This window comes from Leiobunum rupestre, chromosome 2 (genome assembly GCF_980474605.1).
Source record: "Leiobunum rupestre chromosome 2, qqLeiRupe1.1.hap1, whole genome shotgun sequence".
Classification (NCBI taxonomy): domain Eukaryota; kingdom Metazoa; phylum Arthropoda; class Arachnida; order Opiliones; family Sclerosomatidae; genus Leiobunum; species Leiobunum rupestre.
The window spans coordinates 54,584,907-54,609,858 of NC_143385.1; the positions used below are offsets into that span (position 1 = coordinate 54,584,907).

At 35.9% G+C, this 24,952-nt stretch overlaps 1 protein-coding gene across 1 annotated transcript; it reads right to left on the reverse strand.

The window, feature by feature from the left end:
* Positions 1-11,711: 11,711 nt before the first annotated feature.
* LOC149958424 (uncharacterized) lies at positions 11,712-24,518 on the reverse strand. Its single transcript, XM_090165843.1, has 7 exons — positions 24,410-24,518; positions 24,236-24,340; positions 20,302-20,384; positions 18,687-18,729; positions 14,119-14,201; positions 13,490-13,517; positions 11,712-12,295 (listed from the first exon to the last, which is right to left on the reverse strand). Exons 2-7 carry the CDS (start codon positions 24,312-24,314, stop codon positions 12,099-12,101), a joined length of 513 nt encoding a protein of 170 aa, XP_090021969.1. The 5' UTR covers positions 24,315-24,340; positions 24,410-24,518; the 3' UTR covers positions 11,712-12,098.
* Positions 24,519-24,952: the final 434 nt, after the last annotated feature.

Sequence of the window (24,952 nt, forward strand, 5' to 3'; positions counted from 1 at the left end):
TTCTAAATAATAAATTGCGCTTAAAACTTTTGGCATTTCTGTAATCCTTGACAAATAATACACCTAAAAAAATAAACAAAAACCAAAAAAAAACAAAAGGTGCTATTCTTAAAAATTATCTATGGATCTTCAGAAATTTGCGGTGTGAAGTTCACAGCTTCATTTTCCTAGGTTCCTTCGTTGATGTTATTGTCTAAATCAAATAATGTTGGAATAGCTCCTTCAACTAGTTTCTTCTTATCAACATTATTTAAGTGTTAATCTCTTAAGTCAACTTCAAAACAATCGTCGGTAAAATGTTTCTCATAGAGGATAAACGTTCTTGAGAACAAAACCCTCTTCAAACTCTAGATTTCTATCATGGGGCTGAGGCAAAGGCTTCGGTCTCGTTACCGTTCGTAAAATGTTTTTACTGTCTCATTGGCATTTGCAGTCCATTGTAGAGCAAGATTAGGTTTCGTTCTAAAACTAGGGACAGACAGAAACCGAATAGTTTTATTTGTAGTATTATTTCGACAGTTCTTAATAATACAAGACATTTTAATATATCAAATAAATCGTTGAGCGGATCTAGCAATTGACGTCCTTAATCCTGACAATACGCGCCATTGGTTGAAATCTGCATGAAACGCTAGCGAATAGAATCGTGAATTACGGGCGACGTCACATCTACGAAAAATGGCGCCATTCAAACCGGAGAATCCCGTCCATATGGTTGATTTAAATAATTTATATTTAAATAATTATTAATAATTTTTTATTTTCGGTAAAATTTTCGTATATATCAGGTGTAGTCCTACCGATTTATAAAAGGTTTTAACCATGGTGGTCTTTTCCTTTAATATTAAACGTAATTTTAACCTTTAAACCTTTGCGTTCTGAATCGCCCTTAATCATTAAAAAGTTTTGATTAGATTTATTTGTAGCGTTATAGATTACGCTGGTCAGGATGGGTAATTTGCTATCTTAACCAGGAAAACGTTACATAATTGGGGGTCCGTGACCGCGTGTTCGAACCACTAGAGTGACCTATTTTATTAATTAGTAGATTTTCGTTTACTCATTAGTGCTTAGCCGATTTTTCATTTTTTTTTACGCTTTGGGTATTTCAAAATTTGTTAGGCCATATCTCATCGCATTTTCCCTATTGTGGCTCGTTTCGTATAAATCGCCAATTTTTTTTTAATTCATGACTTTGCATGATAATTGTGTCCCAGACTTAGGGAAAGATTATTGTTGTCAAACTTGTTGGGCACAGGCTCATGCTGACGCGCGTAAGGATCGATATCAAAACCATTCTCAAACTTTAGATTTCAATATGCCTACTACTAATGTAAGTGGGAGTCCTTATGACGCTAGTGGGAGTGACAATACCGCTAGTCAGTCCACTGTTAACGCGAGTGGGGGTCTTCCCACCGATAGGGCAAATATCACCAACGCCGATTTGGCGAATTTGATGCAGCAGCTTACCCTTTTACAAACCCAGGTGCAAACTCTCCAGGCGCAGCAACCTCCTCCCGCCGCACCCCCCGCTGGTTCTCTGCCTAATGGCCCCGTAGCCCAGTTGCCTCCCCCAACACCGCCACCGCTGCGAGCCCAACCCGTTGTGCCCGCCCCCTCGAACAATATGCCCCCGGGGTGGATTCCGCGAGTTACTTTACCTTCTTATTCGGGTAAATATTCCGAGGGTTCCCCCAAAGATTTCTTATTAAAAGCCAAACAAATCCTTTTGAGTAGGGGGATGCCCCAAGATACATTTTTTAAATTATGGGTCCCCGCTATGTTAGTTGGCCCCGCGTTAGAGTGGTGGCTCACCGAAACTTGTATCAAAACGTGGACCCAATTCGAATATTTTTTGACCGAGGAGTTTTCTCTTAATGATAACGATAATGCCGCTATGGCCACGATTATGAATGGGCGTCAAAAGAACAATGAGTCCGCTAGCGAGTTTATCGAGGATCTGCAAACAATGTTCGCGGCTTTAGCTAGGCCCCTAGAAACTCACACCCAGATCAGCGTTGTTTATAACAACCTTAAACCTTCTCTAAAGGTTTATTTGGCGACCAAGACGTTTACTTCCCTTCGTGAGCTTCTGTCCGCAGTTACTCGTACCGAACTCGCGCTGCCCCAGAGCAATCCGAGTACGTTTTATTCGTCGGGGCTTCGTATCGGAATTCCTCGTCGAATTCAGTGAGGGGTTCCAATAGTGGGGATGCGCTTACGTTAGAATGTCACCCTTGTGGCAAGAAAGGCCATAAACACCCCGAGTGTCCTCAATTAGAATGTTTTAATTGCAAAAAAGGGTAATTTTTCGCGAGATTGCCCTGATCTTAAGAACCACAAGGGTTCGGGAAACGACGCGCGGGGGGGGGGGGGGGGGGGGCAGCGAAAGGGGACGGGCGCTACCGAACGACGCGCTTAGATGTGTTTCCCCCAGTTGTTGCCGAATGTCAGGTGATCGATGACTCCGTTAAAAATTTCAATATTAAAACTATCAAAATTTCGTTAGGTAACTTTGAATGTGTAGACATGTTAGATCCTGGCTCTAGCTTCACTTTAATTAACTCAACTCTTAAAAATCAATTATTAAACGACGGTTTTCCAATTCTTAACAATTGTACAAATTTAAAACTGGCTGACGGTAGTCCTTTAAATAGTAAAGGTACGATAACTGTGCCATTTTCCTTTCCCGGAAAAACCATTGACCACTCGGCGCTCTTTGTTGAAAACCTAGCTTATCCGTGCATTTTGGGTGTAGACCTTATTTGAACTCGTATTTTCCCTAGTCCCTGGGCGCACAAACGCGGCCACTCACTACATCGATACAGGCGATCACAAACCGTTGGCCGCCGCTCCGTACCGTTACTCGCCGGCCAAACGAGCCGCGATGGACGAAGTCATTGACGAAAAGCTCGAGTTAAGTTTAATTGAGCCTAGCAACAGTCCATGGAGTTTCCCCACTATCTTAGATGGTAAAAAGGACGGTAGCCAAAGGGCTTGTATGGATTATCGGGGTTTAAACGGTATCACTCGTAAAGATAGATTCCCTTTAGTTCGGATTGACGACATTTTAGATGCCATACATAAACCGCGGTATATAATTATAATGGACCTTCGCGCCGGATACTAGCATGTCCCGTTAGATCCTGACTCCAGGGATAAGGCTGCCTTTATCACTCACCGTGGTTTCTTCCACCCAACCGTCTTAATGTTCGGTCTTTGTAACGGTCCGTCAACCTTCCAACGGATGATCAATACGTTGTTTGGTCATCTAAGGCAGGCTGGAGTATTGGCATATTTCGATGATCTTATAATTATCTCCCACACTTTTGAAGAACATCTCGCGACCCTCGAGAAAGTCTTAGAAATTTTATCCGACGCCGGCTTAACCGTCAAGGCGAGCAAAACGCACTTTTGTCAGGACAAAGCTTTAATTTTGGGGCATATAGTTTCCCGCGAGGGTGTTTCGGTAGACCCCTCTAAAGTAAAGGCCGTTAGACAATACCCCCCTCCCCGGACTGTCAAACAGCTCCGTCGTTTTTTTTTGGGATGGCGGGATTTTACCGTCGTTTACGGCCGTAGCGGCTCCCCTCCACCAATGACTTCATAAAGATCGTAGGTTCAAATGGGGTTGCCCTCAACAAGAAGCTTTCGATAAATTGAAATTAGCTCTGATATCAGCGGCTGCCAAATTAGATCTTTACCCAAAATTTAAAATTTTACACGTACTTAATAAAGCTTTTCGAAATAAATTGACATAAACTGCTCGAATTTTATTTAAATTAAAAACCTGATAAAATTTCATCCAATTCACAGTACCTGATAAATCTAAACCAATTTAGACATAAGATATGAATTTACCCAATGTACAGTACCTGATCAATCTACCTAAATTTAGATATTTTATATTAATCCGAATGTAGATATTTATAGTAAATTTAGCCAATATACCAAAATTAGACATTTACCCAAATTAGACATATACCCAAAATTAGACATTTACCCAAAATTGAGGTGAACGGTAATAGTTAGTGTAGGGAGCTGTTGGCTCGCGTGGCATGCAGGGCTTGCCACCACCCTCCTACGCATGGTAACCCGGCCACCTGAATTAAAGGCTTCAAAAGTCGCTTGATGACTTAGGCCTAAGGTAGTGCCTTCGGTATTAGCCTAGCTGATTATTAACCCCTTATTATTATTATTATTTTTAGATATTTACCCAAAATTAGACATTTACCCAAAATTAGACAATTACCAAAACTTAGACATTTACCAACATTAGACATTTACCAAAACTTAAGACATTTACCCAAAATTAGACAGTTACCCAAAATTATACAATTACCCAATATTAGACATTTATCCAAAATGAGTTATTTACCCAAAATTAGATACTTACCCAAATCTAACCACCTTTGTTAAACAAAATTGAATAATTTCATAAAGGGGAGGAGGGACGCTTAGAATCTTCTATTTTGCCATGTTAATTTACATAGAGAAATATATTAGTTGTCAAAAACGTTTTCGGTTGCCATGGTAAAACTAAAGCCCATCGCATTTTTTCCCTTGGGGGTTTTTTTTTAAGTTACATGAAGGTCTACTTAATCCCTGAACTTAAACTAAATCGATGAGTTACAGTTAAAAATTAAGTGTTTAAAGTGTACTGACAATCGTTGAAAGTTTATCCTTTTAATCAACCAAACAATTATTATAAAATAGTCCTCTTTTGTGTATTATGTACATGTTACTAATACTGTGTTTTAAAACATTTTCCACACATCGTTTTCGAATATTAGTAATAAAAGATAATAAAAATGGCCTCTACATATAGGCTGAAAAGGAAAACAACAATACGTAAGATGATAATTGTACATTGGTGTTGTACACTTTGTTAAAAGTTCAACGTTTTTTTATTAATCAAATACGCGGCTTAGGGTATAGTAAACAAGTTGGCAAGCCAAAATATACCTCTCCTCGGAAGAATTGTCCCTAGTGGTATTAATTTCTCGAGATAACCCTTAAATTACTCTTAAATTGCGGAGAAATATTTTTGTTAAAAATGTTATCCCAGTTCTATCCTGCCCGGTATAAAATTTTAATTATAATTAAAATAATTGAGATGAAACGACCAATTTTAATTTATTCAGAATATCATAAGTTAAGTAGTTACAACAGTGAGTTAGACGTACTATAACACTGCACAATTGAATTTAACCCTTTTTTACAGTACAAGTTGAATACATGTATAATACGAAGGAAATTTTAATGACAGAAATATCAACAGAGGGTATTATAACGACCGTTCGCTTTTTGGTTTATAATTTTAACGGAATCGGGCTGACTTTAATTAAACGATAGTTTATCGAAATTTTGTTAAAAGAATATTCCCTAAGGCCACGCGATAAATTTACGAGTATAATTTCCCGTCGCCGTTATATCGAAAATGTATTTGATTCGGGATTGCCAGAATTATGCAAAACTATGAATGTTTATTTTTTATTCAGAACAGTCTATGGAACGTTCTAGATTTAACTTTCATCAATGACCCAACAATATATATCACTTCTACGTAATTGTACAGAACTGGTACTCGAGTTTCTAAGACTAGATTTGTCTTAGTTCATCGTGATTGAAACATTAACCAAAACACACCTACACTTAAGTAAATATCATAAATTATACTGAGTAATTTTAACTTAATTCAAACTACCTAACAATAAACTGTCTTAATTAACAGCTGAGAGCTGTTCGCTATTAATTACTTCCAATCTACTTAATTAGCCTCACAGGTTGAGTTGATAACTTCAAGGGTATAATTAGGTTATTCCAATTCTAAAAATAATAACAATCAATTTTATCTTACAGCTGACTTGAGTTAGTTCACAATTACTTTAACACTTTCAGTCTTAAACACGCACCGTTCATACACTTAAGTCCATTCACTCACGTTCCAAACGCGAAACACAATTTAAGTATTTTCTTGACCGAAGACCGAACATACTAATTAAAACCGCAAAGTTACCTCATAACTTTTGACCGACACCAGGACCTCGTCCTGTAGTAGTTCGTCTGACCGCCAAGAACTAAGAAAGACGATTTCTTGACGGCAACGGCTTAATATACCTTTATTTTGTGTTTTATTTGACCCGTCGAGATTTGACTAAAGTTCGAAAAATCTAAGATATTATATTTTTTACCCGGTTTAATTGATAGTTCCCCTCACGGAAGCGCTATGTTATTACTTTGATATAGTTTCCGTGGGAGTTTTGAATAATTATCCTTTTTCTAAGCGTTATTAAAAGGTAACAATGAACTACTTTTTGTGTTTTAACGAAATTTTGTTAAGAATTTAACAAAAATTTAAAACAAAACAAAAACCCGTACCAAAGAATAAACAAACAAAGTTCAATAAACAATATATACAGATATTGTATTAATCCGTTTAGCAAAAAAACCCGTCTTATCATAATTGTTCCTTTACTTTAATATTTTCCCTAAGGAAGTCAATGGCTCGGCGGTGAACTATCCGCATTGTTACAATGCGACCCGAGTTCAATTCCTGATCACGATCAAATTTTACATTAAAATACTAAACTATTTAATTAAATATAAGATTAATATAATTTATAAATATTTAATTAAATATAAGATTAATATAATTTATAAATATTTAATTAAATATAAGATTATTATGATTTATAAATATTTAATTAAATATAAGATTATTATGATTTATAAATATTTAATTAAATATAAGATTAATATAATTTATAAATATTTAATTAAATATAAGATTAATATAATTTATAAATATTTAATTAAATATAAGATTAATATAATTTATAAATATTTAATTAAATATAAGATTAATATAATTTATAAATATTTAATTAAATATAAGATTAATATAATTTATAAATATTTAATTAAATATAAGATTAATATAATTTATAAATATTTAATTAAATATAAGATTAATATAATTTATAAATATTTAATTAAATATAAGATTAATATAATTTATAAATATTTAATTAAATATAAGATTAATATAATTTATAAATATTTAATTAAATATAAGATTAATATAATTTATAAATATTTAATTAAATATAAGATTAATATAATTTATAAATATTTAATTAAATATAAGATTAATATAATTTATAAATATTTAATTAAATATAAGATTAATATAATTTATAAATATTTAATTAAATATAAGATTAATATAATTTATAAATATTTAATTAAATATAAGATTAATATAATTTATAAATATTTAATTAAATATAAGATTAATATAATTTATAAATATTTAATTAAATATAAGATTAATATAATTTATAAATATTTAATTAAATATAAGATTAATATAATTTATAAATATTTAATTAAATATAAGATTAATATAATTTATAAATATTTAATTAAATATAAGATTAATATAATTTATAAATATTTAATTAAATATAAGATTAATATAATTTATAAATATTTAATTAAATATAAGATTAATATAATTTATAAATATTTAATTAAATATAAGATTAATATAATTTATAAATATTTAATTAAATATAAGATTAATATAATTTATAAATATTTAATTAAATATAAGATTAATATAATTTATAAATATTTAATTAAATATAAGATTAATATAATTTATAAATATTTAATTAAATATAAGATTAATATAATTTATAAATATTTAATTAAATATAAGATTAATATAATTTATAAATATTTAAAATGATGTAGAATACATTATAGTACCTAACGTTATAACTTTGTAAAGGACATTCGCCAAAGCTGTTTTTTAGAAAAACACCGTTGGTTAACAAGCGTTGGTGGCTGAGTGGTGTGTAAGCCCAAAGTAAATAATTTACATTTAAAACAATTTAATATCCAGTCAAATACCTGTCCCTTCTTGGCCACAACGAAGGACTCAGGTCTACCTATATGTCACCTTCTTTACTCACGCACACACGCACGCACACATAAATATATATATGTGTGTGTGCGTGTGTGGCAACCTATATTTTACGCGTTCAACAGTCCATTATCGACTCCTATCACCGCAACTGTCCGGCAAAGCCTGCCAACCGGCCAAGGCTAGTGCCTTGGTGGAACAACGAGATTGGCAGGCTGCGCAAAGAAACTCGTAGGCTCTTTAATACGGCAAAGAAGGGGGGTGATTGGGATGCCTATAAACGCACCCTCACCACCTACCACAAGTCTATAAGCGATGCCAAGAAGACTTCATGGAGAGACTTCTGTGAGAACATAGCGGATGTTCCCAGTACGGCCAAATTAATGAAAATTTTGGCACACGATAAGCATCTTGACACCATTAAGTTGAAAGATGGTAGTTTTTCCACGTCCGCTAAGGACACTCTGACACATATGTTAGATGTACACTTTCCGGACTCTAAGCTCACTAGCAATGGTAACACTGACACTCGCCCTTTGAGGATCAATCGAACCAAAAGGGAAGATTGGGCAGTGGCGAATAAGGTCGTCACGCATTCCAGACTTATATGGGCTGTAAAGTCATTTAAACCCTATAAGTCCCCGGGACCGGATGGGATTTTTCCTATCCTCCTACAGGAGGGCGTTGATATTCTATGCCCTATGCTGCTGAGAATCTACAGGGCTTGTATTGCTCTAGGACATTTACCTAGCACCTGGAAGCTTTCTCAAGCAATCTTCATACCTAAGCCTGGTAAATCTGATTAAGTGGAAGCTAAGGCATTTAGGCCAATTAGTCTTACCTCTTTTCTCCTAAAAATTCTGGAGAAGTGGACAACTATATTAGGGAGGAGGTTCTTTGCAACTCTCCTCTGTCGGCTGCGCAGCATGCCTACCAGAAGGGCAGGTCTACTGCGACCGCCCTGCATGGTATCAGCAGCTGCCTGGAAAAAGCAATTGAGCACAAGGAAATTGAGGGAGCCTTTGATAAGGTCTCCAGCGCAGTTATACTTAAGGCTGCGAAAAGGTTTGGTAGCAATGACACATTGTGCCTTTGGATCAAAAATATGTTAACTGACCGGAAAGTGACATCCTCCTTGCTGGGTGACTCCCTTATGGTCTCCACCAGTCGTGGTTGCCCACAGGGGGGCGTTCTTTCTCCCCATCTGTGGTGCCTGGTGGTGGATGAACTCGTTCGGATGTTGAACAGGGGAGGATGCCGCTGTTTCGGTTACGCCGATGATATTGCTATCATCATTACTGGGAAATTCCCGGTAACAGTGAAGGACGTAATGAGGAGGGCCCTAGCATCAGTTGAGAGCTGGTGCAGGGAGGTCAAGCTCATGGTTAATCCTAATAAAACTGTCTTGGTTCCTTTTACTCGTAGAAGGATAAAAGGCATGTTTGAGGGTATTTCCTTATTTGGAAAGGACCTAGTGGAGAGCACCGAGGTGAAGTACCTCGGGGTCATCCTGGATAGCAAACTAACATGGAAACCACACCTTGACTACATAGTCAAGAGGGGCAAAATGTTATTTTGGAGAACTAGAAGTGCAGTTAGCAAGACCTGGGGCTTAAGCCCCAGGGCTGTGTACTGGCTGTACACCATGATCATCAGACCTATCCTGTCTTATGCAGCTGTGGTCTGGTGGCCAAGGGTTACTTTAAGGACTGTGCAGTTTGATCTGCGCACTCTGCAAAGGCTGGCTTGTGTCGGCATAAGAACAGCCCCAAGCGCTTCTCTGGAAATACTCCTGAATATGCTTCCTCTCCACCTTTTTATTGAGGAAGCTGCCCTTTTAGGTGCCTATAGGCCTAACCAAAATGGCTGGTGGAAGGCTAACAATTGGGAGCATAGCCACACCAAGCTCTTCCGAGATATTTCCAATCAGATGCCGATTTTAACAATGGGTTCTGATCTGATGGTTACTAAACTCCACTTTAGTAAACCTTTTGAGGTCAACTTCCCTAGACGTGCGGAGTGGAGTCACTTGACCCTCGGTACCAGAGGAGAGATAGTCTGGTTCACTGATGGGTCTAAGACCCACTATGGCACTGGTGCGGGGATGTATTGCCTTACTAATAATTTTGGCTTTTATGAAAGCCTAGAGATACACACTATTGTATTCCAGGCTGAAATTTTTGCCATTTGCTCCTGTGTTGCTTATTGTTTACATCAGGGGTATCATGGGAAGGTTATCCAGATTTATTCAGATAGCCAGGCTGCTCTTAGAGCTCTCAGCCAGTATAGTATTCTTTCTAAACTGGTTTTTAGCTGCTTAGATTTCCTCTGCACTCTTGGGTTGCACAATAAAGTTCAACTTTGTTGGGTACCTGGGCATAAGGGGCATCTTGGGAACGAAAGGGCCGACGCCTTGGCCAAGGAAGGTGCGAAGGTTTGGTTCATTGGTCCAGAACCTGCTCTCCCCATCTCCCGAGGACTTGTACGCGGCTTGATCTCCAAGTTTATGTCAGATCGTCAACTCAGACAATGGTCTGAAATTGAGGGTCAAAGACCGGCCAAATAGTTTACTCTTGGCCCTTCTAGGGAGAGAGCCAGAGAATTACTCTCGCTCTCTAGGTCCAGTATTAGGATTGTCACTGGCCTACTTACAGGCCACTGCCATCTAAACAGACATTTAACGCTTATTGGGGTCAGTGATGACCCAATTTGCAGAGCTTGTCTAGCTGAGGAGGAAACTGCCTCACATGTACTCTGTAGCTGCGATTACTATGCAGCCCAGAGGTTTGAGCATTTGGGTATGCATCGGTTGGAGACGTATGACGTCTCTAATATCACGGCCGGGCAGATTTTAAGCTTCATGTCGGCAATAGGACTTATTTAAGTCACCCAGTTTGGGGATGCACAATGGACCTTAGGTCGAAGTGTTTGGCTTGCCACCCCACTCAATAATAATAATAATAATAACCTATATTTTATATTTTTGTTAAAAGGTATACGTGCGTCTCTCTCTGAGTGTGTGTGTGTGTGATTCATTTTTATAGGAGAGGGGTGGGGCGGGGGCGGAACGGTAGTAGTCGTAAGTTTCCATTTTCTCCGATATGTGGCGGTTATATCGATATTGTTTCCGTTTTTGCCCGATGCGTGGTGCTGTATACTCGCAGCTGCTTATCGGAAGAAATCCCATAAAAACAAACCCAATTGATGAACTGCATTTAACATCTTAATCCGTCAAGAAAACGTTTAAAATAAATTACGCAGTAGTGACGACCCAGTTAAAAACCAGACTAACATAGATGTAAAAGCCCGATGTATATACAACTCGAAATGTTCATCATAAATGAACCATTACGCTTGAAAAATAAATACGCTTAACACACAATAGACCCATAACAAAAGAGGGGCCGCAGATGAGGCTTAAGTGAGACCTCTGGACGGAACCTGCTGTTTGTGACGCTTTGAACCACGTGACCGGCATTGCAATATACAGGCGGAAGTAAGGAAACGGATATTCCATCCAAATGCTGAGTTGCCACGTAAAAATGTTAATTTTATCCCCCCCCCCACCCCAACTTTCATCATGGGTCTATCGATAAAAATATACGACTTAAAGACAAGAAAGAACCATATCGAACAAAGTGAAATTAAAAACAACTCGTTATCTCGTTCGATAAATAAATTAAATAAAACAAAACACTCAAACGAAAGTATCGTAAAACCCTACTTTTGCTCAACCCAGTGAAGTACGTGATAATTAATAAAATACATTAACGAAAACTTCAGTTTATATTAATTCATATTTTTTATTAATTTATATTAAATACGACAATGTGATTGTGTACAGACATTAACGAAAAAAGCATTAGTTCTTTTTTAATGTTGTGAATTAACAATTCAATGTTACAATTGAATTTTCAGAACAGACCACGCTTCAAAATAATTAGAGGTTTTCACTCCTACTTGCATTTATTGCTACTGCGCTTCTCCAGGATCAGAACAATTTCATCGAATGTGCCGATTTCACCAAATGTTTTCCGGTGTAGTGCAAAAAGAGTGAGCTGGGATGTCAAAAAATTCAGCACAGCCAAAAGTGTCTTGAAGAAAGTGAATAATTTGCACCCAATAACACAAAAAGACACAGGCTGCAGCAGATGACTGAATATTGTCACTTGCCATAAAAGCAAATACATATTCCAGTCTTGATTTCACTAAAGTCACAATGCTCAAACCAACCATTTACGCATTGTTTAAAGCACTCACTTAACTCTGTACACTCACAAGTACATCGACCTATATAACATTTGGTCCCCCTTCCATCAGCACATTCCTTTTTAGGTCTACAATCTCTATCTCTTTCACAGCCTAAAAAGAAACATACATTTAATGGCATCTCGTGATATGAGTGGGATTTCCACCTTCTAACAGAACGTGGAATAAGCAGTGAACAATCGCTTGAACGGTAAAATACTGAATATCTATTTTACATTGGCGGCTATTTTGGTTCTTTCAATGACGCAATATTAATTTAAGATTTCTAAAATAAAAGACCATTTTGGGCAAAACCATGAACAAAGTGAGGACTTTGACACAGCGCTAATAATTAACCTATGAACAATTTCTACATCAAATTATACAGAGTTTTTTTAAACCATAAACGCTATAATATTGAAATATTTCATGGCTGGGGATTCGACGATTTCGGAAAACACTTTCACACTTTTCAATACACTTTTTTACCACTAGGTTCTAGATAAAAAATGTGAATAAGAAAGTGGTCACCGAAAACGTGTGAATATCGTTAGTTCAATGAAAAAAGACCAATTTTATATCGAAAAACGTGACTTGAAAAATTGACCATTTGGGCATTCCGAAATAAACTTTCAGTTCTATGCGGCTGGATACTTTTACTCAGAATTAATCATGTTAGGGTGACTTAAACCACGGTTTAAACATTGGTTTATTTCAAAAGTTTGTAGATGGTTTAGTTTTATATATAGCCCTGTTTGTATTATGAAGATGACCGAAGAAATCTTACAGAACGTTATAGAAATAGGAGACTTTCGGAACGCACAGTAATGACTCTGAGCGTTATGGTAATGTCCGACCTAGGTTTCGTGGTTTGGGTCTGGAAGTAATTACAACCATTATCTATATAGGGATGTCAAATACCAAATAAAACGGCGAATTATTTTACGGATTAATTTGGAGATAAATTCCGAGAAAGAAAACCAATGAAATAACGTCGAATTTTTAATAAATCTAACATATAATACTATCATTTTCTAAAGATTAGTTAGTATTAACTTTAAATTATCATATTAACTTTTTTCGACCGTAGCTTTAGGCGATTGACTTCAAACCAATCAAACATAGGCGATTGATCGGTAGCGTAGGTCAATACAGTTGAAAATCTCAACCTTACACTTTGAATGTAATTTGTACTCCAAGGCTGACGAAATCACAAAACAAAAAATAAACACTCTGCCTGTGGCCAGGTTGATGAACGTGTACACTAATAAGATTTTTAAAGGAATTCACAAAATTTAAATTTCTTACTTTGAAAACTAGGTAATATTTTCCCATGCTGCACAAAGATGGGTAAAAAACATTAGTAAATGAATTAACGTTCATAAACATTTCGAAAATTTGAAATTAATTTTATACGTAAAACACAACACAATGTTGAAAGTAAACGAATTTTCTAGTCTCCGAGTGAAAGACCCGTTTGAAAACTTGGAAAGGAGTTAAGGTCGTTTCAAAAAATAAACTTGTTTAATAAGTTTATTCCGAATATTGGAATCGATGCTCATGCTGGTCTCTTTGAAATAACGGTCCAGTCTGTGTCAAACGACGATGGTTTGAATAATTTAATTTCTATCTTCTAGTCGGATACCTTTAAATTTTAATTTTTATATTACAGTTGGACTCTCCTCGAATTCCAACAGATTTTGGCTCTACTAAAATTTACTCAACGCACAATTAGCCTCCCAAAAAGAGTTACTGATTTCGGAAATCTTTTTGAGATTTAAAATCCCGTATGCAAAAATTTTCAAATGATGTGTTGAGTTTTTAAGCTCAGAAAACAAAACGTTTAATAGCTCAAAGAAGGTATAAAACATTCTTTTATACTTTCAATCTGAATAAAATTTGTTAAGACATGGGAAATATGTATGAAATGAACTTACCCGGTCTTCATCATATTGCAGTAAACGCGGGTTAGATGATAGGATTTTGATTTCAGAAGAATCCTTCGATGGCGACCTTAATCCTTTATAATAAAAATTGAAACGAAAACCTTGAAATCGTGTAGGAAGAGAATCCGCTTCTTTCGTGCTAATACAAAATGTTGTAAATGTTGCATATGTATATTCTAAGAGGGCGCCACGCCATGAGGAGCTCCGGGACTACCTCGCGTCATCCAGGGGAAACGATCTACGATATTGAGTAGCTAACGCCATCTACATTTGGCTTGAACCATACCATATGCTTTGTATTCTGCTATATTATTTGGCATATCTTAAAATTTCTTGCAATTTTGTCGCGTTAAAGCGATAGATTTCCACAAAGAATGTTTAATCTTAAAAAATGGGCAAAGTTGTGTTTATGTAGAAGAATTCCGAAGAGCTTTCTTTGATTTAAATCCGCAATTTCCTTTTAAAAATTCCATATTGTACAGCGGACCTAAAATTGATGAGTAATTAAAGCATAAGTTATTAAGCTTCGGCAATTGGCCAAGGCCTCAAAGCGGGTAAATATTTCCCAGGACGACTAAAGAAGATAAATTACAGATTCTTTAATCTTCCTTGATATTTCTTGCCTTGTGAAATCCCCTAATGTTCCTTCGAAAAAGTATGATCTCGTTTAATCGAATACATGATATCACAGTTTTGCTTCTGGCTAGATTATGAACCCGTATCATACGGACCGTCTGATGTCGCTAGTTTCGTCAACTTTCACTCTATTTATTGGATCTGAACTGAGCCAAAGAGCTTTTCCGCCCTACGAACCCTGAACTGGTAGGCTTCAGAATTCCGCCAGAACTACGTTCCATTTTTTAATCTTCCTTAATCACGCGGATCTCGGATGTTCATTCAAAAAGCTAATCGTTATTTGTCTAAACTACTCGCATCTTTATTACCTATTAACATAAGACAATCAAGGCCGTCCTAAGTTTTAAACGATTTTGATTTTAACGTTAGGTTAATTACCGGCCAAACTGGGTACGTGAATGCCCCTGGTGGTGAATAACTTAAACTTACCACCAAATCCCTCAATACACGAAACCGGCTTGTATTAATTGAACATAAGGATATCCCACAGAAGCAAAAACGCGGAAAGGATTGCTATGAAACCTCGATTGGTGAAACCGAGCCCCCAATGGAAATGACTAAAGCGCATGCGCGATAAGTGGATCAAGGGGAGATTTAGGGGGAGAGAGAGAGGTACACGTAAGCATGGTGATTCTCCATCAGAGCAATTGAAACTTAAAATATTTAGCGATCATGCATTTGAGTTGCTAGGTATCAGAACCAACCAAAATAAGCAACCGACTTAATGGTAAGAACTTAATTAGGGAAATTTGATTAAGATTTTACTAAATTATTAAGCTGACAAGAAAGGGGTGTCACTAAGCCTCGGCTCAAAATGTGAATTTAATAACGTTTGACACACATTTCGTGCATGCGCAATGGGGCTCTGATAGAGGGTTTATTACAACTTTTTCTGCTACATAAAGGAGTTTGAAGCTGGAGCGGTACCTCCGTGTGTTTAATTAATCCAAGCAACCCTAAACTGCCTCGTGGGTGGCAAAAGGTAGTATAGGTGATAAGGGTGAGGTTGATTGGGATGATTTGCTCTGTTTCTTCGCCAGTGAGCGTAGATTTTAATTTTGATTTTCCACGCGTCTGACTAGTGCTGAAAGCATGTACCGTAATGCCCAAATCAAAATGAGGGGTGTAGGTATACTTACGCTTCTAAATATTGTCGATATCTACAAGACCATGAACAACAACACGTAGTACCGAAGACATGAGATAACAGGCCTAGGGGCTCGAATTTTTGATGCGACACGATTGGGTTCGATTATTTTTAGCAGAATTGCCTCCGATTACAACTAGAAGGCGGCACATCGGCGCTTTGTTAATTAAATGTTTTTGATAAAAATAATTTTATTTTTTGGTATTTGTGTTAACGTAAACGGAATAGATCTGTTTTTTTGGTATATAAATCTCTTCTCAATGTAAATTATCAGTTTAATTTTAATATACCATCACTTTAAAAAGTAAACAAGAAATGTCTTTAAAAATAAGACATATTTGCACCCTTCCTTGTAGGTCGATGGGATTGGCCTAAAAACGTCAACCCAAAGTTTTACCTAAGAAGTAGCGATTTTTCTAAAACCACCAGTTATAGAAACACGCGCGGTATGTTAACCTAAACTAAAGTAAATTATCTTTTTTCTTGGCACGTGAAAAACCAAATCGAAATCTTTAATAATTTTTAGAAAGAAAATTCGAGAACGTTTGCCGATGAAATAGCCAATGGACTTCTCTACCTATTTGCGTGTTTATAGTTCCACATAGAAATACTGCTTTCGACTGGAGCCTTGCTAAGATCGAAATGCTATAGTAGTTGCAGTAGAAGTAATAGATAAAGTTCATAAATGCTACCTGATTTTTACAAATTTGTTGAAAATTAAACAACGGGAGCGCCAGTATTCGATCCAGGATCAAAAAGCCCTTATTTCCTTCCGTTTCGGAACTACCTCTGGCCTCTTTAGGCAAGGATTCTATATTCAAGAAGGATGAGAAACGGCATGAAAAGTGGGAGGCCGGTTGGCTGGGGGCATGCGCGGTAGATTTTATGATACTTGAATTTTAATTTCCGTCAAGGCCAAATAGAAATGTTTCGTTTTTGTCTCTTGAATTATCTCCGTGACGTTTGTCTGCTAGTTGTAAATACAATTAATCAAAAACCTATTTGTTTACAAAAAACACTTTTCACAACGATCACAAATATTTCAAGTACGTTAATAAACCTTTCAAGTACGTTATTAAACCTTTTTTGATTTGGCTCATCATTCACTTGATAAGTTGCATGCAAAAGCGCTTTTCTTTCGATAATATACCTAAGCCTTGTCTTATATATAGGCAAAATGAGAGCCAGAGTGGGCCTTGGAAATGTAACGGAAAAAACACCATTCCCGTGATTTTCGCCCCTATTTCGGCATAATGAATACGCGCCACGTTTACTTTTTACCATCTTTCGTAATATAATTTTAGAGAGATTATACTAGTAAGTAAAAATATCTAAAATAATCTAAGTTGGGTTTCCGAAAACAAATCTTGTCGTTAACGAGAACCCCATTTTAAGATAACTGGCGGCTGGCCTTGAGCGTAGTGAAACAAGATGTCCATCGTTTAGAGGCTAGCTTTAATTCCCAGGAAGGCGCCTGTGTATATTTCACACTGGTTATACGGCCTGCAACTCATCCGTCTTAAAATATAGAATCCTTGCTTCAGGTTTCCTCTCAAATGCGTTGGTTTCTCAATGCGCTTGTGCGAAATCATTATAGAGGGCAGCGTTTCCAGACGTACGATAGCTATCGTCCTTGTCAAGAATCCATACTTCTACTTGGAATGCTTATCTGGCCGTATCGCATATGGTAAGATCACTCTGACGGCTTTGGCCCCGCCTACGAGAGAAAAAATCCTCTCACGTTGTTGTTTGTTAAGTTAACATAGTGACGTCAAAAAAAAACCGTCAACAACATCGAGACGAAAATCTGCCGCGATACGCATTCCAAGTAGAGTCATGGATTCCTGTCCTTGTAGATAATATTTCAACGATTTTTGGGCCGTGCAATGATTTTGGAAATTAGTTTTTAAAATAATCTGCGACTCTATTTTAGCCTGACGCTCGATCACTCACGGCTTATTATTATTGGCAATTTGAAACTTCTAGCCATAAGCAATTCAGTATAGTTTCGGCTTCTCTGCCATTTAACGGAGATTTAATGTAGTATCGGTCTGCCTAAACAATGACAGGTAAGATCCAAGGACAATCATAAGTAACAAAATAATTAAGTATGACACCAAATGAAGTTGAAAGTGATAAGATCAACGTACAATAATAAGTCACAATATCCATAAGTATGATTCTAAATCAAGCTTTGAATCGTGTGATTAACGTACAATCGTAAGTAACAATATCCATAAAAATGATACTAACAAGGAGACATCCCGAGGTGTTTCTCCTTGAAAGCTACTAAAGGGAAACTTTTCAATGACCATTCGTTTTCCATGGCAAAAAAAATGTTTTCCACAAACCAAAACTAAATTTTATCTATGTAACATAGCATGGGAAAATCACGAATTGTATTTCATTTATTTAACCCAATTTGATCGAGTTTACCCAATTTTATCGAGTTTACCCAATTTTATCGAGTTTATACCCAATTTTATCGAGTTTACCGAATTTTATCGAGTTTACCCAATTTTATCGAGTTTACGCAATTTTATCGAGTTTACCCAATTGTTTGGCAAAAAAATTAATTTTATAATATTTAGTAAATGGCCAACCATAATTATCCCATTTTATATTACGCAGAGAAAGTTTAAACCTGAATTGTGTAAACATTTTGGTTGCCATGGCAAAACGAATGACCATTGAAACTTTTCCCCTTAGCGGCTTTCAAGGTACATGAACTTCTAAGAACATTAATAAAATAATCTACAAAATCTATATTTGTTACTTGGGTAGGCAGGATAATTGTCTGGACGTCCACTTCTTACCACCTACACAAATATGTTTTACAAAAAAACATTATCAGATAAACGTTTCTAATTGTTTCGAAATTGTAACTGTCGTTTCAAGAAATTGTCGTCTAATTAAATAATGTTCAGGAATAGTGGCTCTGTATTTGGCCAATTTTTGCTCTAGGAAAACCCATATACGGTAAACTAGACCCGGAATTTTCGGAGTCTGAGATAAATAGAATGGCAAACAATATACGGCGAGTATTTTAGTGAAGAGTGTTCTCTGTGACAAGTAAGAAAACAACTACATGATAAAAATGGCAAAAATTTAACTATATATTTTCCATAGATACCTTTTTAATTTGAAAACTTTAGAAAAACAAAATATAAAACGGTTTAAGAAAACGAATAATTTCACCAAAAGTTGGTAAAAACCTTTTTACAGAGAAAACAGCCGAACATACTTGAAAACGTAAAGTGTAGTTAGCCTCACAAATTTAAAAAGATTCTCATGTTTCAGTATTGTTTATAACCTACTGACCTGAGTATTTCATTTTATAATATACTGACCTCTGTAGTTAAGTTTATAACATACTGAACTCGGTTTTTTTATCCAAAAAGTCGGTGTTTGGTTTAAAAGTCTTAAAGGCTATTAAATAGCTATTATTTACCGTTGAGGAATTAAGAGGCTACAAAGTCAGCATTGTCCAAAACCACTCGAAGAAGAGGCCTGTGGGTCGGGTCGCCATTGCAGTGGCGTAGCTAGCATGGGTGACACCCGAGGTGGATATCATGGTGTGCTACTTACTAGTCTCTAGTTTTTGTAAGTTTTTATTTTCTTCACGTTCGGGTGTCACCCCCAAATCACGCCCAAACGGGTGGCACCCGGCGCGGGCTGCCCTCACCGCACCCCCGTATCTACGCCACTGCGCCTTTGCTCACGTTTATACAAGGCCCAATCCTAATTGGTATTGCCTCTCAATTACACTCACTGGTTGAATTATACTTGAGTAATAAATAAAGAATTGAACATTCCAATGAATTTCTGATATTCCTTGCTCATATTATATTTATTGGAAAATTTTGATTCAACAAAATTTTTTCATCTTTGAATTAACCAAAAGTGAGTTAGAATACAGAACCATACGAGCAAACGAACATTTTAAACATCTTTTAACATTTATGGAAAAGGGTATTTTTGATACCACCAACTGATTTATTTAAATAAACTCATAATTAAGTTAGAATTTCATCATTTTGAAGATAAAATTCAATATTTTAATGTAGAACTATGTTGTCTCAGCTGTTGCAATCTCAGTCTGAAATTTTTACTTGGTTAAAACATTTTTCCCGAAACGCTATTGAGGCTGTTCTACAATTTGCTTACGTAAAATTTTTATAATATCTCAAAATATACAATTATTAGATTTTCCTATAAAAATATAGAAAACTTTGTAAAATTGGAGATTATATACCTTTTGAGACAATTAAAACGCAAGGTTCATTTAGTTCTTAAGATCATGACAAAACCGCGTGCAGTTGACTAAAGAAGTTTTAAAATATCCGGAGTACCTCCTTTTAAGCTGTATATCTAATATGAAATTAACTCACCGAATCGTCTGGATAAGGCAATGCTCTCGGGCCATAGGGTGGTGTTTCAAGTGAAAATAAATCTTTCGATGGCACGAGGATACCTTTATGATAAAAATTAAAGACTTTATGTTGTCGTTATTATAATAATGATAAGAATATAAAAAAGATAAAAATGCACAAATAGCTCTTTATATAAAATAAGAGAGTTCATGTGGTTACGTTAGATTAATCGTGCAGTTAAAGTTAAAGAGTGAGCGCATATTTTTGTTTTGGTTGGGCTCTAATATAAGGAAGCGCGGACTCCAACAAAAAACACTTTTTATACATGTACGCGTATATATTATTTTATAGAAAGAGCTATTGCCTAACACAAATTTGATTTTAGATATGCAAGGGTGAAACGACTCCTATCTTTATTTCCTACATCATTTGAAGCAAAGGGTAACTGAATAACATCCACCACGACATTAACGCCAAGAGCAGATAACTGAATTGTACACCTACATTTTTAGAATAACGGGTGTTCTTCCCCTGTAGCACAAAGAGTTGATTTAGGGTCGGGCTTTAGTCGAATAGTCGCTTTTTGTTCCTGGTCCAAATGCCGACTCTAAAAGTCTTAAACCTTTTTGAGATAATTTCGCGTAAGTACGCTTTTGATCCCTTTTAAGGTCGGTATGGTGACCTCATATTTTGGACTACTTGCCGACTCAAAAACGACCTTACTTAGTTTAGTATTAATTTATAAGAGTAACGAAATTCAGATAGTAAATAAGAAACAAACTTTCTTATTATGCTCTGTAGCACATTTAATTCAGGCCGACGTCGGACAAAGCCCTCAAATAGCTAAGCTGGCCAACGGTCGGCCGACCTTTGGTCTTTCAGTCGAAATGCCCTAGGGAGTTATGGTCGGCCGGCCTTTAAAGCACGACTCTGTGCCGACTTAAAATTGACCTGTTTCTTACTCCAAAACTTCGTCGGCCCGACTGCTTAAAATTGCGTATTTCTATTGCGTATCGATTCTGATGCTAGAGGGTTTATACGAAAAACCAAGACACCGGAATCAATTCTAGTAGGATTGTCCGCCATCTTGGAAAATAGCCGCCAATGTTTAAAAGATTGTTACTCGAACCCAACCAACACGTAGAATAAAATATGAGTAGTCACTTTTATTCCACGTGTTTTGACAATCTTTGGTCAGTCTGTTAACCCTGTAACGCCGCGCCTTAATTACAGAGAGTTGATTTAGGCTCGGGCTTTGGTCGTAAAGTCGCTTTTCGGTCCTAGTCCAGATGCCGACTCTAAAAGTCGTAAACGTTTTTGCGATAATTGCAGGTAAGTACGTTTTTTATCCCTTTTAAAGTCGGTATGGTGATCTAATAGATTGGACCACTTACCGACCCAATAAGTCTTATCAATGCAACTACTAATTAGAGTCCGAACGTGGACCTTAAATTGTAATTGCTGTCGTGACTTGAAAAAGCCATTGCACATTTATAACACGACTAATGGTTGACTTATACCCAACAGTTTATTTTTAAATTAATCGCTCAGAACTGTGAAAATTAGCGATTTAATAAAACAAATTAGAACAGTTTTTTAAATAATTTCTTTTCTTTACTCTATTTTGTCGAAAAAGATCATATATTCAGCCTGAAAATGTTTGCTTTTTCAAAAATCTCTTAACTCAAGTAGGTCATATTCGTGTAATTAAATATTTTAGGGAAATATATTGTTAATTCAAATCGAGGAAATGTTTGGCCAGCACTATTACAACATTTTCTGCCTCTTTAACTGCTTGGATTAAATCTGAAATTACGATAAATCGTTGATTCATGTTTACAAACTTATAAAAAGATGTTACCAATAGAAACACAGCTAAATATTTTTTAGGAAATCAAATTGGTATATTTTTTTGGTCCGAGTCGGAAATACGGTTAAATAGGTCGTCGGCCCAACGTCGTTTTGGAGTCGCTAAACTGTCTACTTGAAGTCGGCTCAGAGTTATTTCAGATTCGGCCAGTAGTCATTTAAGAGTCGGTTATATATCCATATTAAGTAAAATTGTCTAGTCGATCGACGGCCGGCCGACCATTATTCTACTAGGACAATATTTGTCGGCCCCATATGCGGCTAGGACATTTCGACTAAAAAAAGGAAGGTCGGCCAACTGTCGGCCGACCATGCTGATCGAACTTTTTTGTCGACGTCGGCCCGACCTCAAATTGCTACAGGGGATTACTTTTTTGAGTTGGCATACAGTCAAACGTTAAAGGTAGGCCGACCGTCGGCCGACCCTTTTTCGGGTAGGACATTTCGACTCAAAATAGCACGGTCGGCCGACCACAGATTTTTAATAATTCGTCGACGTCGACCCGACTCTGAAACAATTCATTTGTGCTGCAGGGGTAAGCGAAAATAGCATCTAGAACCCTAACTCTTATTATTCATAGGTACATTTTAAGATAATGCGTTATTTATTTCGTATGATGACAGTTTTGTGTTACGTCATACACGAGGGGCTCAATCTATTCTTGAAATTTTTAAGCTGCTTGTAGACATATGAAACTTAGAACAGCTTTCGGATATTCTACATCTGTAATCATTAACGAACTTCCCTTACTCTAGTCAAAGCTAAAAGCAGCCATAGAAAAGCTAATGTCAATGCCCGACTTGATGGAAATTGTTGCGTCAGAAAAGTTAGCTGATGAATTTACAGAAATCACTGCTATACTTGCTTGAGCTAATGCGTACGCGGCTAAACCCCACAACCAAAGAAAATAAAGATAATTATCAGCCGAAAGAAATGTGTTTAAATCTAATTGATGTAATGAAATGTAAAGTAGCCGTGATTTTCAAATAAGATAAATTCTTTGTACAAGCGTTTCATTTTTATAAAAATATAATATTTAATTATTTGGTGTTTGTCGGATGAAAATCGTTCTTTATTCGTATAAATGGGTCTTTCGATAATAACGTTAGGCTCTTCCTATAGATTTTGTAGAAACAATGACCATCAACCCTGCTATCATGGTTGTTTCAGTAGACAGTACATTTGGTACAGTAAGAAAAGATTCCTTTCATTCTGTAATTTCTCACTCACAAGCCAGAAGGTTAAAATTTTTAAATAAGCTTTGGTAACCTACTGAAAAGAACATCTTCAAAAATATACGAGTATGATAAATAAAATCGCGATATTGCATAAAATGCTCTTTTTAACTGAGGCTAGCCCCAATTAAGAAATAGGATTTCGCACTCAAATCTACGTAATTAAAATCTGAAAGAACCTTTGCCATTTAAGGAACATAGAAAGCATTTTCTAAAATCACTAAAACTTTAATGAAATTGTGATAAAACTGGAATCAAATTGTGATAAAACTTGATTCAAATTGTGAGAAAACTTTGATAAAATTCTGATTAAATCTCATTTATCAAATCTGATAAAATCTCATTTATCAAATCTGATATTATCTCATTTATCAAATCTGATAAAATCTCATTTATTAAATCTGATAAAATCTCATTTATCAAATCTGATAAAATCCCATTTATCAAATTCTTATCAAATCTAATTAATCAAATTTTTATGAAATATCATTATCAAATGGTTTTTTAATCTCATTTATCAAATTGTTATTAAATATATTTTATCACATTGTTATTAAATATAATTTATCAAATTGTTATTAAATTAAATTTTTTATTTAATCTCATTTCTGAAATTTAATTTGAGCAGATTTTAAGACCCCGAAATGGTTATTATTTTATTGAAATCAACTGGCTATTCACGTTCCACGTACTCGTCATGCTTTTAAGAAAAACGCCAACAACAACCCTCTTGGTTGCGCCGAAAATGTTTTAAGTAAAAAAACTGAGTGGCCAATACTGAATCCTATTTTGTGGATACTGATATATTTCGCTTATATTTTCTTTGAGATCTTATTATCAAAATTACCTTCAGCGTACTGGAATCCAACCAAGAATACGACCGAAATCACTGCCGTGATGAAACTTGACTTCTCAAAAATTCCCATTCTGTTCCACTGTTTGCTAGAATGAACTGTCATTGAACATTAATATTCGTATAACACTTACATAAAAATACTCGGTCTAGATGAAACACCCTTACCTTAAAGCAATCCACTACGAAACGTCTTACCACGGTTTCAGTTTTTAACTTTCGTTATCGCAATGTTTAGAGCTCCATACGTATTTATATGGAATTTTGTACGGGATTAAACTCGACAATGGGTAATAATTCAGTTTCAAAGTCCACGTAGATACTCGCATTTTCCAGGGAAATTTCCAGTTTTGTGTGAAGGCCATTAATTTATAATTTGCTATTGAAAACTGTCAAAAACAATATATTCACTATTCATTTTGTTGCCTGTCCTTCAAATGCAATAATTTATATTTGACCTACATTCACTTACCCTGCATATTCTGAAAATATATTTGAAGACCAGTTTCTTGTGACGAATTGGATATTATTATACTAGCCGAGAAGCCCGCCTTTCAGGAGGGTCCTCAGCTAGTTGTGTGTTTCGAGGCACTGGACCCCAGTACGCCCCTTAACCCCTTTTTCCCATGGGATAATTTCTGTGCCACCCTTTACCCCATAGTCGAACCACCGCAGTAAGGCACTCTACCCCTTTTACCCTTGCGAGAGTTT